The sequence below is a fragment of the Hypanus sabinus genome, chromosome 9 (genome assembly GCF_030144855.1).
Source record: "Hypanus sabinus isolate sHypSab1 chromosome 9, sHypSab1.hap1, whole genome shotgun sequence".
In the NCBI taxonomy this organism is placed as follows: domain Eukaryota; kingdom Metazoa; phylum Chordata; class Chondrichthyes; order Myliobatiformes; family Dasyatidae; genus Hypanus; species Hypanus sabinus.
The window spans coordinates 88799605-88818234 of record NC_082714.1 but is presented as its reverse complement, the minus strand read 5'-3'; the positions used below and the strand labels follow the sequence as shown (position 1 = coordinate 88818234).

Genomic DNA, 18630 nt, shown 5'->3' with positions numbered 1-18630 from the left:
TCTGCAGACCAATGAGAAGAGGCCTGAGCGTACTCTATGTGACTGGGGGTTGGTGGGGACGGTTCTGAGGAGGTGAGGTGGGATAGGGAGAGCTGGTTAGCGGGTCGGAGGGAGGATCATGGGAACGTGTCTCACAAGATAACCCGCCTTTACAGTTTGTAAAAGAACTGGCCAGCCACAGTGACGTATTGCTAAGTACCGTTAAGCTTCTAAAGTTATGGACTCATACAGCAGGGTAACAGGTACAATAAGCCTCCCCACATTCCCATCAACAACCCAACCCCCCCAACACAGATTCTGTAAATAACTTACAGTGGCCACTGGGATGTGGGAGAAATGGGAGTAACTGTGGTCACATGGAGAACCACACACACACACCCTCACCACACAGACACGTACGCACACACACACACATACACAGGCAAACACACACACGCACACACATACACAGGCAAACACACACACACACACACACAGGCAAACAGTCACACACACACATACACAGGCAAACACACACACACACACATGCACACACATACACAGACAGACAGACACACACACACACACACCAGACACACGCACACACATACACAGGCAGACAAACAGACACACACACACACACACGGACTCCTCCTACAGGCATTGCATGGAGTAGACGTGTTTCTCGAATGGCTCCGTTCTTTTTAAATTACCGAATCCAATCTGCTTTGAAAACTTACTCTTGGAGTATTATGATGTCTCGCGCTAAAACTTCTAAGAAGGAAGAGGAAAGAGGATCCTTCTGCAACGATGGAAGCTATTGCGGAGCTAATTCGGAAAGCTCAGAGTGAAACGTCTGAACAACTTTTGGATGTGTGTTTAAAAGTTATACAGAGCTTCAACAAATGGAAATTATGCTGCAGACTATTCAAAAAAGTTTACAGGAACATACTACTCAGATTCAAGAACATGAAGATGCTTTAATGAGACTCGATACTAAGACAGATGAGTTGGAAAAGTTCAGAGATAAACAATCGAAAATCATTGAATCATTAAGACAAAAGATTGTCGCCTTGGAGAATAGATCAAGAAGGAACAATATAGGAATTTTGAGTCTTCCTGAGTTGGTCAAAGGCAATCGACCTTCAGAATTTTTTGCAAAGCTGTTGGCTCGTTTGTTTTCCGATGTCTTGGATGCTCCACTGGGCACACCAAGCCCCAGTGTATAAACCCTCTTCTCAACAAAAACCTCGACCTGTGATAACTGCTTTTCATGACTTCCAAACAGATGTTACTATAATTCGCCAATCTCGTCGGTTAGGTATGATTAACTTTGAAGATTATAAGATAAGGCTGGTCGAAGATTGTTCGCCCAAGGTATTAAATGAACGTTTTAAGTATAAAAAGGTCATGGCTGAGTTATATAACAAAGGCTATAAACCTTCACTAAATTACCCTGCTCGCCTCAGGATCATTTTGAAAAATGGATCTCTAAGTGGTTTCTTTTGATTGAGGAAGTGCATGATTTTCTTCAGGCCGAATCAAGTCCAGAAGATTAATTGTTTAATACTGTATAATATAAACTACGCTTCCTTAGCTTGACCAATTCATTGTTGTTGGAAGTTTGCAGTGTAATGGTTTAGTATGTTTTTCTTTTGAACAATTCTCCCTTCTATGCTCGTATACCCTTATAATTAGTTTCTGTTCTTATTGTATTTTCTTTGCTGAGTTAATTTTTTTTCAACATGATGTTTTGAATTCTTCTTTAGCTCTTCAGAATAATAGTTTATCAACTCCAGAAGTTTAACTGTTTATTTCTGCTTCATATAACCTTCTTCCCTCAATTTGACTGATCAATCCATTGCATTTTTGCAGTTTATTTGTCTATTACTTTTCTTTGAACAATTCTTTTTCTTGATATATTTTCATAAATAATCCTTTTTCTTCTCTTTTTTTATATTTTCTGTTTAGAACATTAATAGACTTAACTTCAGTAAGTTTTCTTTATAATTATTTTTGCAAACATGTTTTGAATTTTTTTTGTTCATTTGAAGGTTATTTAGTCTATGTTGGAATTCATTTTGTACTAATCTTTTCTTCTCTTGAAACTCTGCTGGTAGGATGTTGGGGTGGGATTTATCAGTAGATTAGCTTTCGCCCTCTCGGGTGATTTTTTTTCTTTGGGCGGGAGTGGGCTATTTTCTTTCTTTTTCTTTTTTATCACCTGTTTGGTTATCCCCCGCCTCATCTATTGCTTGGTTCAGTATTTTGAATTTTAAGGTTTGGATTTTTGGTATATTCCAGTGGTTTATATGTTTAACCTCTGTTTTAAACATATTTATATTGTACACAAAATTAATTTTCTTAGTTTAAATGTGAAAGATTTAAACCACCCTGTGAAACACAATAAGATGTTTACCTATATTAAGAAATGGAATGCCTCAATTATTTATTTAGAAGAAACACATGTTCGCAGATCTGACTGTGGGCATCTGTTCAAGCGTTGGAATGGTCTAACTCTTCATTCTTCCTTTCAAGCCAAGGCCAGAGGTACTTCGATTTTGACTGACAATTCAGTTGCCTTTTTCAATATGATGTAATGTTTGACCCCAATGGGTGGTTCGTTATAGTCTCAGGGAAATTAGATAACAAACTAATGGTTTTTGCTAATTTCTTTGCTCCAAATATAGATGATCCTGGCTTTTTTGAATTTTTTTTTTCAGTTTTACCAGTCTTAAATTTGTACTCTTTAATCATGGTTAATCGTGGGAGGGGATTTTAGTTGCTGTCTTGACCCTGTTTTAGGCTGTTCATCTTCGAAACAACTGAATATTAGCAGATCTGTCTCCTATATCCAATCTTCTCTAATGAAATGGGACATTGTTGATATTTGGTATTTTTTACATCCACCAAATAGAGAATATTCCTTTTTTTCTCACATTCATCATACCTATTCCAGGATTGATTATTTTTTTGTTGATAGTCATTTGATACCCTCTGTTTGATCCTGTAAATATAAAGAAACTGCTGTTTCAGATCATGCACCCGTCTTTTTGTCTGTAAATCTTCCAGGTGTTTCTCGATTAAACAGATTTTAGCGTTTTAATCCAATTTTACTATCGGACAAGGCTTTAAAAAATTTTTTAGAGAGTCAAATTACTTTTTTCTTTGAAGAGAATATGCTAGCCTTAATGTTTGGGATGCTTTCAAGGCTTATATTAGAGGCCAAATTATTTCCTATCCAGCAAATATTAAGAAAAAAAGCTAATAAGGAGAGAACTGATTTAGCCAATCAGCTGAAACATTTGGATCAAAAATATGCTTCTGATCAGGACCCATCTTATATAAAAGATGTGATCAAGTTAAAACTAAATAAGATCTGTTTTTAACTTACTCTTTTGAAACTCAATTCTTAAAAAATAAAAGTCAATTTTATGTTCATGGTGATAAAACCAGCAAACTTTTGGCTGATCAACTTAAAACTTTAATAGTTAAACGTGAAATTAAGGAAATCTCCAAAGCAAATGGTGATATAAATTCTGATCAATTAGAAATAAACTATACTTTTAGAGAATTTTTCTCTAAACTGTATAGCTCCGATTCTCCTAAAGCCATTTTTGCTATGAATAATTTTCTAGATCATTTAAATATTCCCTCACTTTCTGAAATTAATTGAAAATGGTTAGATCAACCTTTTTCTTCTGAAGAAATTACCCAGGTTGCCCATTCTCTGAGTTCAGGGGAGGCTCCTGGTCCCGATGGATTTTCTGGAGAGTTCTACAAGGCTTTTACTCCTTTGTTTATTCCTCACTTATTTTCTGTCCTTTCTGACTCTTTTAAATTAGGCAGGTTGCCACAATCATTTTATGAAGCCTCTATTTCACATTCTCACAAAGAATAAAGATCCAACTGATTGCTCTTCCTACAGACCTATTTCTTTACTTAATGTTGAGACTAAAATTTTATCGAAACTTTTGGCTCATAGGATGGAAAGCATTCTGCCTTCTATTATCTCTGATGACCAGACCGGATTTATCAAAAATCATTATTCTCATTTTAACATTCGTCATTTACTGAATGTTATTTATTCTCCCTCTAAGGAAACTTTGGAATGTGTGATTTCTTTAGATGCTCAGAAAGCCTTTGATAGGGTTTAATGGAATTATTTATTCAAAATATTGGAAAAATGTAATTTAAGTTCCAATTTTATTCAACTAATTAAATTACTTTATTTATCTCCCACTGCACAGGTTCTTACTAACTCTCAGAGTTCAAAACCATTTAATCTCCAATGTGGTACCAGACAAGGATGTCCTTTAAGTCCTTTGCTTTTTGATTTGGCTTTAGAGCCTTTACCCTGACGAAGGGTCTCGGCTCAAAACATCGACAGTGTTTCTCCTTATAGATGCTGCCTGGCCTGCTGTGTTCCACCAGCATTTTGTGTGTGTTGTTGTTTGAGCCTTTACCCACCGTGTTTCATGAATCCGTTGATATCTCGGGTATTTTAAGGTATCACTCATAAGTTGTCGCTTTATGCTGATGACCTTTTGCTCTACATCTCTAACGTGGTGTCCTCTCTACCCTCAGTACTTGCTTTACTTTCTGAATTTAGTCAGTTCTCAGGATATCTTCATAAGAGTGAACTTTTTCCTTTGAGTAATCTGGTATCAGTCAATTCTGATCTTCCTTTTAAAAATGTAAGAAATCAATTTACTTATTTGGGTATAACAATTACTAGGAATTAAAAGTTTCTTTTTAAAGAAAACTTTATCACTCTTTTGGAATATGTTAAAAAGGTACTAACAGACTGGTCTCCCCTTTCTTTTTCACTGATTGGACGTATCAATTCTATAAAAATGAATTTATGCCTAAATTTTTATACTTATTTCAAGCCCCCAGCTGTTTTTATTCCTAAATCCTTTTTTGACTCTTTAGACTTGATTATATCTTCTTATTTATGGAAGTTGTTCATCTTCAGAAAACTAAAACAAAAATGGGGGATTAGTCCTACCCAATTTTAGGTTTTACTACTGGGCAGTCAACATATGCTACCTTACGTTTTGGTTATATTATATTAATATAATATGACTGTCGGGTTTGGGTTTCTTCAGAACTTAATTCTGTTAATAAATTTTCTGTTATTTCTCTTCTTGGTTCTTCAATTCCTCTATCTTTAATTAATTTAACTGATAATTATGTAGTTAAACATTCTTTGAGGATTTGGTTACAATTTAGAAAATTCTTTGGGATATTTGGTTTTTCACTCTCTAGTCCCATTTTTTCTAATTTTTTTAAACCTTCTTTGACTGATGTAGTTTTTAAAGAGTGGAATAGACTAGGTATTAAATGTTTTCAAGATCTGTTTGTTGGAGATGGTCTTTCCTCATTTGATCAACTATCTATTAAATATAATCTTTGTAAAGCTCACGTTGTTAGATATTTACAAATTAGAGACTTATTGCGTTCTCAACTTCATACCTAAATGTCCAGATAAGATTTTAATTGATACAATTTCAACTCTGAAACTTTTTCATAATGGATCTATTTCTAATATTTATAGTATGTTGTTTACAACGGGAAGCATTCTGTTAGACAAAATTAAAAATCTCTGGCAACAAGACCTACAGATTTCAATTGATGAGGATATTTGGAATGAAATTTTTAAACTCGTTCACACCTCTTCATTATGTGCACGTCATTCTCTTTTACAATTTGAAGTGGTTCATAGAGCCTATATGACTAAAGATAAGCTCTCTCGTTTTTACTCAGAATTTTCTCCATACTGTAATAGGTGTAATGTCGAAGAGGCCTCTCTAATTCATATGTTTTGGTCCTGCCCACGGCTTGATAAATTTTGGAAAGAAGAATTTCAAACTTTCTCAGAGCTTTTTAAAGTAAACTTTAAACCTAACCCTCTGACTGCCTTTTTTGGCATTGTTGGAGGAAATTATTTTACTCTTAAGCCGAATGATTTGCATACTTTGGCTTTTATTTCTCTTTTAGCCAGAAGAATTTTGTCGCTTAAATGGAAAGATGCCACTCCGCCTACTCATGCCCAATGGCTGACTGATGTTACGTCATGTTTAAATTTAGAGAAGATCAGGCGTTCTATTTCTATACCTAGACAAGATTTTTTCACATTATGGAGACCTTTTTGGAACTACATTCACAATCTTCAACTTGTTCAGCAATGATGATGGCTACTATATGTTTGAATTTACCACTATATGTCCAAGATTTTTTTTTTCTTTTAACCAAACAGCTGTTTTTTTTTCTCTTTTTCTTTTGTTATGGAGTTTTGATGTTGCTTTAGATTAGAATAAAATATATCTTTTCAATATTATGGTTAACTTAATATTCATAGATATAGGGCATTTCAACCTTGTTTTTGTTTCCATAATATCATAATGTATTTTGTATCAATCTATGCAAGCAATTAATAAAAATATTGAAAAATACACACACACACATACACACACACTCACTCAAAGAGTCCGGGATTGAACCCAGGTCTCTGGTACTGGGAGACAACCGCTCTGTTACACCACTCTGCCTCCCCACAGATGCTGCCCATACGACTGGTTATTCTCTTTTCTCACAGCCCCAACATTTCACTCCCTCTCTCCCCTTTCATTCAATCCCACTTACGTCTTCCCCAGATCTGACGTTAACAAGCCTCTCCCGCCACCCACACTCTCTCTCTCGCCAAAGGCCACTGTCTCTCTGTCCCATCACAAACATTCTTGTCCTTCTCTCTGCCCTTTCCTTTCCAGATTTTCCATGTTTTAAAAGGCCACCAAGCTGCAACAATCTGTTTCTCCCTCTCTCTCTCTCCTGCAGGGCCCTTGACCTGATGGGGGCCCCCATGTGCAGCTTTTGGTTGCATAGTTCAGGGATATGTACTGAAGCCACAAGCATCGCAAGCTCAACTACAACACCATGTCCAGTTGCTATACTCAGTGGGTCAGACAGCATCTACGAGGGGAAATAAAAGGTTGACATTAACATAGGGAAATCCATGGTTCCACCTCCTTCCCTTTCTCCCATGGTCCACTGTCCTCTCCAATCAGATTCCTTCATCCTTTTGCCTCTTCCACCTATCACCTCCCAGCCTTTTACCTCTTCCACCTATCACCTCCCTGCTTTGTATTTCATCAACCCTCCCCCACCCATCCACCTTCCTCCTCACCTATCACCTGCCAGCTGGTACTCCTCCCCCTCCCCGCCATCTTATTCTGGCTTCAGTCCCCCTTCCTTTCCAAACCTGATGAAGGGTTTCGGCCCGAAACATTAACTGTTTATCCCCCTCCATAGATGCTGCCTGACTTGCTGAGTTCCTCCAGCATATTGTACGCGTTGCTCTGGATTTCCAGCATCTGCAGAATTTAGTGTTTATCCTCATCTATACTTTTGGTTGCCTCTTCCAAAAACTTTTCAAGGGTTCATTTTGCAGAACTTCTCAAGACCATGCAGACTGACTCCTCCTAATCAGACTCTGTTTAACCAAATGCTGGAAGATTCTGTCCATCAGAATCCCCTTCAGTTTCTTCCCCACTATTGATGTCAAACTGACCGCCTGTCCTTGCTGCCCTTCTTAACAATGGAACAGTATTAGCCAGCCTCCAGTCTTCGGGAACGTCACACGTTATGCATACATGCGTTTCAGAGACATGCATGTTTATTACAGGCGTGCATAGCCCCAAAACAGGCCCTTCAGCCAATCCACTCCAATGCAAACTATTATGCTGCCCGGTCAGATCTCTCCCAAACTTCTCCTAGATGTTGAAATGGAAACCACACCCACAATGCCTGCTGGCAGTTTGTTCTACACTCTCACCACCCTAAGCGAACAAGCTCCCCCTCATCATTTCACACTCCACCCCTAACCTATTACCTCGTGTCTTAACCCAGCCTGCTTGAATTTACCCTATTAGTACCCCTCATAATTTTGTATAACTCTTACTCTGAAGTGCTCTGGGTGATTTAGAACGTATTATCAGTGAGCAGGGAGGTCACATTCCACAGGTCACTGGAAACCACAGCCAGTCTACAGCATACAGTCCCTGCCACACCACCCTCGCTGGCCTGTAACCTCTGCTGGCTTCGGCCCAGCCACAACCCTTTTGTCCTCTGAGACTGGGGCGACCTTGGACTCTCCTCCTCACATCTGTCCCCTTCCCCCACACCTCTCCACTCCCTCTCTGCAGAGGATTTCTGCACGGCATCCCGCCAGCAGCCACTCCCGCAGTCGATCTTGAAGCCCGTTGTCAGCAGTTGAAAGCTCCTTTGTGTGAGATTCTAACATAACTGTGCGAGAGGGCTTCACTGGCAGCTCATTTCCATGTCCTGTCTAACCTGTCCTCTCCTGCAAATTAGGCCCTCAAGACTGAAACTAGTTTTTAAACTTCATAAATTGACAAGTTGCAATGTCAGGAGCAGGGGAGTTGCACAGTCTGGGACTTGAATTGGATGAGGAGCGAGAGGCAGACATATAAATATCTAGAGGGGAGGGTGTGGGAGAATCTACAACGAAGTGTCAACAGTTTAATAAAATATGTGGGGGGGGGGTGATTGATAAGTTCGTGGCCTAAGCAGGAAGGAGTCAATTTTAGAAAACTTAGCACATTTATTTTTCAAAATAGGAGATGAGTTATACAGCTCTCAGTACATGTACATGCAGTTCAACTCTGAGTGATTATGCAGAAAGTTTGAAGTTAATAACTTATCTCCTTCTACCTTGGGCCACGAACTTATCAATCACTCCTGATGAGGGGATTAAATTGAAAAACAAATGTGCTAAGCTTTCTTAAATTGACTCCTTCTACCTTGGGCCACAAACTTATCAATCACCCCTCATATAAGGAGTCTCCCATTTGAAGCAGAGAGCAGGGGAAGGTTTCTGTCAGAGGGAACTCCCTACCGAAGAGCAGAGGAGAAAGAGTTTGTCATATTCTGGTTAACAGAAGGTCAAAGTAAATTTATCACAGAAGCAGGTATAACCATATACAAATCTGAGATTCATCTTTTTGAGAAGGGGTGAATGCTTACTGGGGGTCGGTGGGAATTTGGAGGTGAAATTATAGGGTTACCGTGATTTACAAACATTAACACGAGAGATCCTGCACATGCTGGAAATCCAGAGCATCACATGCAAAATGCTGGAGGAACTCAGCCTCTATGAAGTGGATAAACAGTCGACACCTTGGGCCACCTTTATTTGGGACCAGAAAGGAAGGGGACAGAAAGGAGGACAGATAGATGAGACCAAGTGGGGGATGAATGAAGTGAGAAGCTGGGAGGGTACAGCTGGAAAAGGGAAAGCACTGGAGGAAAAGGAATCTGACAGGAGAGGGGAATGGACCATGGGAGAAAGGGAAGTAGGAAGCTGCAAAGAGTCATGGACTCAGCCCACTACATCAGGGGCCTATCCCTCCTCACCATTGGTCGTGTCTACAAGGAGGTGCTGCCTCAAGAAGGTAATGTCCATTGTCAAAGATCCCCACCATCCAGGCCAGGCCATCTTCTCAGAGCTCCCATTGGGCAGGAGGTACAGAAGCCTGAAGTCCCACATCACCAGGTTTGGGAACAGCTGCTCCCCATTGATCATGCTGTTCTTGAACCAACCACAGAACTCAACTCAAATCACTACAGTTTACCAATACTGTGACCACACAGCACCAAAAACGACTTTGTTTCTATCAGATCTAATTGTGTTCTTGGGTATAGTTTATGTTTTTCTTGTGAATGTAGTATATCTGAAGCTCTGTGCCTGAGATGCAGTTGCAAGTACGTTTTTCATAGCTCCTATCCACACACACTTGGGTCCGACAACAAACTTGACTTTGACAGTTGCTCTCACCCTAGCTCCCTTACAACGGAATGGAGATGGCATGCCCACATCCTCACCTTCTACCCTCTGACCTCTGCCTTCAAGGCGCCCTCCTTCACATCCGTCTCCCAACTGTAACCTTTGGCCCATTATTCTTCGCTCCTCCTCTGACCAGCAATCTACTGCCCCAAGCATGAGAAACCCTGCAGATGCAGGAAATACAGAGCAGCATACACACATGCACACAGAATGCTGGAGGAACGCAGCAGGTCAGACACCATCTACTGGCCCCCTCCCCATCTCAACCTTCTCCATCCTGATCCCAAAACGTCAACCGTTCCTATCCACTCCCGAGTCATGCAATTCCTCCAGCAGATCGTTCCCTGCCCCGGGTTCCATCACCTACAGCCTCTTGTGCCCTGGTTCACCCGCTCTACCCACCTTGTCCCCTCCCCCATTACACTGAAGTTATCCCCTCCCCCACCGCACCAATCTCGTCCCCTCCCCCACCACACCGACCCCGTCCCCTCCCCCACCGCACCAACCCCATCCCCTCTCATCACCGCACCAATCTCGTCCCCTCCCCCACCACACCGACCCCGTCCCCTCCCATCACCGCACCAATCTCGTCCCCTCCCCCACCACACTGACCCCGTCCCCTCCCATCACTGCACCAATCTCGTCCCCTCCCCCACCACACCAACCCCGACCCCTCCCCTCCCCGCACCGACCCCGTCCCCTCCCCTCACTGCACCAACCCCATCCCCTCCCCTCACTGCACCAACCCCGTCCCCTCTCCCACCGCATCGACCTCGTCCCCTCCCCTCACCGACCCCGTCCCCTCTCCCACCGCATCGACCTCGTCCCCTCCCCTCACCGACCCCGTCCCCTCTCCCACCACATCGACCTCGTCCCCTCTCCCACCGCATCGACCTCGTCCCCTCCCCTCACCGACCCCGTCCCCTCCCCTCACTGCACCAACCCCGTCCCCTCTCCCACCGCATCGACCTCGTCCCCTCCCCTCACCGACCCCGTCCCCTCTCCCACCGCATCGACCTTGTCCCCTCCCCTCACCGACCCCGACCCCTCTCCCACCACACCGACCCCTCCCCCACCACACCGACCCCATCCCCTCCCCTCACTGCACCGACCCCGTCCCCTCCCATCACCACACCAATCTCGTCCCCTCCCCCACCACACTGACCCCGTCCCCTCCCATCACTGCACCAATCTCGTCCCCTCCCCCACCACACCAACCCCGTCCCCTCCCCGCACCGACCCCGTCCCCTCCCCTCACTGCACCAACCCCGTCCCCTCTCCCACTGCATCGACCTCGTCCCCTCCCCGCACCGACCCCGTCCCCTCTCCCACCGCATCGACCTCGTCCCCTCCCCTCACCGACCCCAACCCCTCTCCCACCACACCGACCCCTCCCCCACCACACCGACCCCATCCCCTCCCCTCACTGCACCGACCCCGTCCCCTCCCCTCACCGACCCCGTCCCCTCTCTCACCGCACCAACTTGTCCCGTTGCCCCACTGCACCACTGTCTCATCAACTGCCCTTGGCCTTCATACATTCCACAGAGGGGTATGCAATTTACAGTGGCCAACTGACCCACCGGCACTGTTTGTCATTGAGGTTTTGGAATTAATTGATTGATTGATTAATTAATGCAGTAATTAATCAATCTCATCCCAGTCTGATTCTGGTATCACCCATCCACCCAAGCAGCAATTTTGCAAACTGACCGCGGGCGTGGACAGAGATCTGCGCCAAAGGTTGGCACTGAACCAGGTTCTCGGGGCCTGAGAGGTAGTGTCTCTAACTGCTTCACCACCACAACCCACATCCTCCTCAGCCCCCGTGGGCACGAACCCAGTTGCCCCCACCTCTCCAGCCCTTGCAAAAGAGCGCGGCTGTGCACAGGCAACCCATGGAAAACCTACGGAATCACAGATGTTGATGTCGCAGCCGGCCGCGAGCAGGCGCTGGACGAGCTGGGGGGTGTTATGCTTCACAGCAAGATGAAGGCAGGGGTCCTGTGGAAAAAGATTTCACAGTTAGTTTCCCTCGAGCCAAATGAGAGGCCATTCTTAGATCCTGCTGCATGGGGAGTGAAATCACTTACTCCGCCTGGATAACCTTCCCCTCACCTCACACCCCCCCATTCCACTCACTGCCAATTAACATAGAACATACAGTGCAATACAGGTCCTTCAGCTACGATGTCCTGCTGACCTTTTAACCTACTCTAAGATCAATCTAACCCCTCCCTCTTGCATAGCCCTGCATTTTTCTATCCTCCCTGTGCCTATCTACAAGTCTCTTAAATGTATCTGCCTCTGCCACCACACCCTCTGTGGAGTCCCTTACCTCTGACTCCCTCTCTTCCATACTCTCCTCCGATCACCTTACAGTATTGCCCCCTCATATTAACCATTTCCTGCTTAAAAAAAATGTCTCTGGTTGTCCACTCGATTTACACCTCTGATCATCTTGTACCGCAGTTGTCACCTCTTATCCTCCTTCGCTCCAAAGAGCAAAGTTCTGACTCACTCAATCTATCCGCATAAAATATACTCTCCACTCCACACAGCATCTCGGTGACTTTCCTCTGCACCCTCTCTAAAGCTTCCACATCCTTCCTATAGTGAGGTGACCAGAACCAAACACCTTGGGATTTGAGTTCGAGGGTCCGATTGGTTGGGAGTGTTTGTACGCCAGGACCTCTGTTGACAGAATTACCCTCTGATACACAGACCATAGAACAGTATCAAGTTCAGTCCCCTCTCCCTGCATGTGATCCACATTCCCTCCATGCCCCGCAACGTTCATGTGTCTGGCTAACAGGTGACATTATTTCTGTCTTCTCTGCCACTCTGTTCCAGGCGCCCACCACTCAGTGTGTAAAAAAATAAATGGCCCCGCACATCTGGAAACTTTCTCCCTCTTGCCTTGAATGCTTACCCTCTAGTACTTGACATTTTTACCCTGGGATAAAGGACTTTATCTATGCCCCTCAGCATTTTATAAACTTCTGACTGCAAAAAAACCAGAATTCGTCACAGCTCGTAGCCTTTCCTCCAGGCGGTATCCTGGTGAAACTCTTCTGCACCCTCTCCAAAGCCTCCGCATCTGTCCTGTGATGGGGGAAGACCAGAACTCCAAGTGCAGCCTGAGCAAAGTTCTAGTCCCTCACTACTCGAGGTATAAAACTTGCTCCACACAACTGCCCCCTCTCACCTTAAACCCAGTATCTGACTTTTCAACCCTGGGGAAAACACTCTATCTGCCTCTATTTCTATCTAGACCCCCCTCAGCTTCTGCTGCTCCAGAGAAAACAGCCCAATTTTGTCCATCCTCTTGTGATAGATCATTCCCTGATCAATTATTCAGGTAAGATCCTGGTGAACCCGATCTGCATCTTTCCCGAAACCTCCACAGTGGAATGACCAGAAACACCCAATTTTCCAAGTGTGGCTGAAACAGGGTTTTATTCAGCAGGGAGATGAACTCCTATCTCTTGTGCTCAGTGCCAACCAATGAAGTCAAGCCCTGCTTGTGACTTGTGGCCGCTTTCTGGCAGCTGTGGACTTGGACCCCAAACGTCTCTCTGTACAACAGCAATGTCGAGGGTCCTGCCATTAACTGTATTTCCCGAAGTTAAGGCTTCCAGACGCTTCCCTGGGGTGAAGGTGACCCCGTGTTGTCTTTGCCGTGTGTGTGTGGGTGGGTGGCGTGAGTACAGGGACACCAGTCAGGGCTCCAGCCTCACCTTGTTTCCCTTGGCGTTGACATCGATCCCCTCTTGCATGAGAAGGTGGCAAACGTCCAGGTGTCCGTGGCTGATGGCGTAGTGCAGGGCGGAGAGGTGTTGCTGTGTGAGAGGGAGCGGTCGTCAGGAAGCAGCGACCTGAGTTCTGTCCCCACCCCCAACCCTGCCCCTCCACACACCGTCCAACAGCCAGAGAGTGGGAGTATTTCACCAAGGATCCAGCGAGAGGCATCCACTGGAATACAGTTAGGGGCAATTCCTGTTCCACAATTTTAAGGCCATGCCTCTGTTGCACACTTGCTCCTTGCACACACGCACTATCATCAACGTGCACACACAAGCAAAAGCATACGCCTATAATGATCACAGACCTTCCCACCTTGCATTCCCTCCCAGACTATCGCTCACACGTGCACTGAAACCTCTCAACCTCTGGCCAGCCTTGCACGTTTGCACCCATGCTATTGCACACCCTGCCCTCAGCCTTGCACGTTTGCACACCCCACGCCATGACCCGCTTGCCCCCGTGTGTACTCACGGAGCTGACGGCGTTGACCTGACATTGGCTGTCCAGAAGCAACTGCACGCAGCTGAGATGGCCGGCCTGAGCGGCGAGGTGCAGTGGCGTGAGTCCGTCCTGTGTCAGAGCGCAGGGGAGACCCAATTACAGGTCAGAGCGTCACCCAACTGACCGGCTCCCCTACCCAACCATCCCACCCCACTCACACACCCCCACCGTCCACCACTCACACACCCCCACCGTCCACCACTCACACACCCCCACCGTCCACCACTCACACACCCCCACCGTCCACCACTCACACACCCCCACCGTCCACCACTCACACACCCCCACCGTCCACCACTCACTCACCCCCACCGTCCAACCCTCACACACCCCCACCGTCCAACACTCACACACCCCCACCGTCCACCACTCACACACCCCCACCGTCCAACCCTCACACACCCCCACCGTCCACCACTCACACACCCCCACCGTCCAACCCTCACACACCCCCACCGTCCAACCCTCACACACCCCCACCGTCCACCACTCACACACCCCCACCGTCCACCACTCACACACCCCCACCGTCCACCACTCACACACCCCCACCGTCCACCACTCACACACCCCCACCGTCCACCACTCACACACCCCCACCGTCCAACCCTCACACACCCCCACCGTCCAACCCTCACACACCCCCACCGTCCAACTCTCACACACCCCCACCGTCCAACCCTCACACACCCCCACCGTCCACCACACACACACCCCCACCGTCCACCACTCACACACCCCCACCGTCCAACCCTCACACACCCCCACCGTCCACCACTCACACACCCCCACCGTCCAACCCTCACACACCCCCACCGTCCACCACTCACACACCCCCACCGTCCAACCCTCACACACCCCCACCGTCCAACACTCACACACCCCCACCGTCCACCACTCACACACACCCACCGTCCACCACTCACACACCCCCACCGTACAACCCTCACACACCCCCACCGTCCAACCCTCACACACCCCCACCGTCCAACCCTCACACACCCCCACCGTCCACCACTCACACACCCCCACCGTCCAACCCTCACACACCCCCACCGTCCAACCCTCACACACCCCCACCGTCCAACCCTCACACACCCCCACCGTCCACCACTCACACACCCCCACCGTCCACTACTCACACACCCCCACCGTCCACCACTCACACACCCCCACCGTCCACCACTCACACACCCCCACCGTCCAACCCTCACACACCCCCACCGTCCAACCCTCACACACCCCCACCGTCCAACCCTCACACACCCCCACCGTCCACCACTCACACACCCCCACCGTCCACCACTCACACACCCCCACCGTCCAACCCTCACACACCCCCACCGTCCACCACTCACACACCCCCACCGTCCACCACTCACACACCCCCACCGTCCAACCCTCACACACCCCCACCGTCCAACCCTCACACACCCCCACCGTCCAACCCTCACACACCCCCACCGTCCACCACTCACACCACCCCACCGTCCACACCACCCCACCGTCCACACCACCCCATCACCCCACTGACCCCACCGTCCACATCACCCCACTGACCCCCACCGTCCACACCACCCCACCGTCCACACCACCCCACTGACCCACCATCCACACCACCCCACTGACCCCACTGTCCACACCACCCCACCGACCACACCGTCCACACCACCCCACCGACCACACCGTCCACATCACCCCACCGTCCACATCACCCCACTGACCCCACCATCCACATCACCCCACTGACCCCACCGTCCACATCACCCCACTGACCCCACCGTCCACACCACCCCACCGTCCACATCACCCCACTGACCCCACCGTCCACATCACCCCACTGACCCCACCGTCCACACCACCCCACTGACCCCACCGTCCACATCACCCCACTGACCCCACCGTCCACACCACCCCACTGACCCCACCGTCCACCCCACCCCACCGACCCCACCGTCCACACCACCCCACCGACCCCACCGTCCACATCACCCCACCGACCACACCGTCCACATCACCCCACCGTCCACACCACCCCACTGACCCCACCGTCCACATCACCCCACTGACCCCACGGTCCACATCACCCCACTGACCCCACCGTCCACATCACCCCACTGACCCCACCGTCCACACCACCCCACGGTCCACACCACCCCACTAACCCCACCGTCCACACCACCCCACTGACCCCCACCGTCCACACCACCCCACTGACCCCACCATCCACATCACCCCACTGACCCCCACCGTCCACATCACCTCACTGACCCCACCGTCCACACCACCCCACCGTCCACACCACCCCACTGACCGCACCGTCCACACCACCCCACTGACCCCACCATCCACACCACCCCACTGACCCCACCGTCCTCATCACCCCACTGACCCCACCGTCCACACCACCCCACTGACCCCACCGTCCACACCACCCCACGGTCCACACCACCCCACTAACCCCACCGTCCACACCACCCCACTGTCCACACCATCCACATCACCCCACTGACCCGACCATCTACATCACCCCACTGACCACACCATCCATATCACCCCCCGTCCACATCACCCCACTGACCCCACCGTCCACACCACCCCACTGACCCCACCGTCCACATCACCCCACTGACAACACCACCCCACTGACCCCACCGTCCACCCCACCCCACCGTCCAACCCTCACACACCCCCACCGTCCACCACTCACACACCCCCTCCGTCCAACACTCACACACCCCCACCGTCCAACCCTCACACACCCCCACCGTCCAACCCTCACACACCCCCACCGTCCACCACTCACACACCCCCACCGTCCACCACTCACACACCCCCACCGTCCAACCCTCACACACCCCCACCGTCCAACACTCACACACCCCCACCGTCCAACCCTCACACACCCCCACCGTCCACCACTCACACACCCCCACCGTCCAACCCTCACACACCCCCACCGTCCAACCCTCACACACCCCCACCGTCCACCACTCACACACCCCCACCGTCCAACCCTCACACACCCCCACCGTCCAACCCTCACACACCCCCACCGTCCACCACTCACACACCCCCACCGTCCAACCCTCACACACCCCCACCGTCCAACCCTCACACACCCCCACCGTCCAACCCTCACACACCCCCACCGTCCAACCCTCACACACCCCCACCGTCCACCACTCACACACCCCCACCGTCCACCACTCACACACCCCCACCGTCCAACCCTCACACACCCCCACCGTCCACCCCTCACACACCCCCACCGTCCAACCCTCACACACCCCCACCGTCCACCACTCACACACCCCCACCGTCCACCACTCACACACCCCCACCGTCCAACCCTCACACACCCCCACCGTCCAACCCTCACACACCCCCACCGTCCACCACTCACACACCCCCACCGTCCAACCCTCACACACCCCCACCGTCCAACCCTCACACACCCCCACCGTCCAACCCTCACACACCCCCACCGTCCACCACTCACACACCCCCACCGTCCACCACTCACACACCCCCACCGTCCAACCCTCACACACCCCCACCGTCCACCACTCACACACCCCCACCGTCCAACCCTCACACAACCCCACCGTCCAACCCTCACACACCCACACCGTCCACCACTCACACACCCCCACCGTCCAAACCTCACACACCCCCACCGTCCAACCCTCACACACCCACACCGTCCACCACTCACACACCCCCACCGTCCAACCCTCACACACCCCCACCGTCCAAACCTCACACACCCCCACCGTCCACCACTCACACACCCCCACCGTCCAACCCTCACACACCCCCACCGTCCAACCCTCACACACCCCCACCGTCCAACCCTCACACACCCCCACCGTCCACCACTCACACACCCCCACCGTCCAACCCTCACACACCCCCACCGTCCAACCCTCACACACCCCCACCGTCCAACCCTCACACACCCCCACCGTCCACCACTCACACACCCCCACCGTCCAACCCTCACACACCCCCACCGTCCAACCCTCACACACCCCCACCGTCCACCACTCACACACCCCCACCGTCCAACCCTCACACACCCCCACCGTCCAACCCTCACACACCCCCACCGTCCACCACTCACACACCCCCATCGTCCAACCCTCACACACCCCCACCGTCCAACCCTCACACACCCCCACCGTCCACCACTCACACACCCCCACCGTCCAACCCTCACACACCCCCACCGTCCAACCCTCACACACCCCCACCGTCCACCACTCACACACCCCCACCGTCCAACCCTCACACACCCCCACCGTCCAACCCTCACACACCCCCACCGTCCAACCCTCACACACCCCCACCGTCCACCACTCACACACCCCCACCGTCCAACCCTCACACACCCCCACCGTCCAACCCTCACACACCCCCACCGTCCAACCCTCACACACCCCCACCGTCCACCACTCACACACCCCCACCGT

The 18630-nt window shown here is 49.6% G+C and overlaps 1 protein-coding gene across 2 annotated transcripts in view; it reads right to left on the bottom strand.

Annotated features, from left to right (window-relative positions):
* The window catches only part of LOC132399594 (ankyrin repeat and death domain-containing protein 1A-like), a 60818-nt gene that overhangs the window by 15351 nt on the left and 26837 nt on the right, over nt 1–18630 (bottom strand). For both annotated transcript variants that reach the window (XM_059980115.1, XM_059980116.1), the window contains exons 8-11: nt 14126–14224; nt 13588–13689; nt 11759–11851; nt 1 (exon numbers count right to left, since the gene is read on the bottom strand). The exon at nt 1 is cut by the window's left edge and continues 98 nt beyond it. In XM_059980115.1, the coding sequence (XP_059836098.1) occupies nt 1; nt 11759–11851; nt 13588–13689; nt 14126–14224 (295 nt within the window). The remainder of the gene's footprint in view (nt 2–11758; nt 11852–13587; nt 13690–14125; nt 14225–18630) is intronic.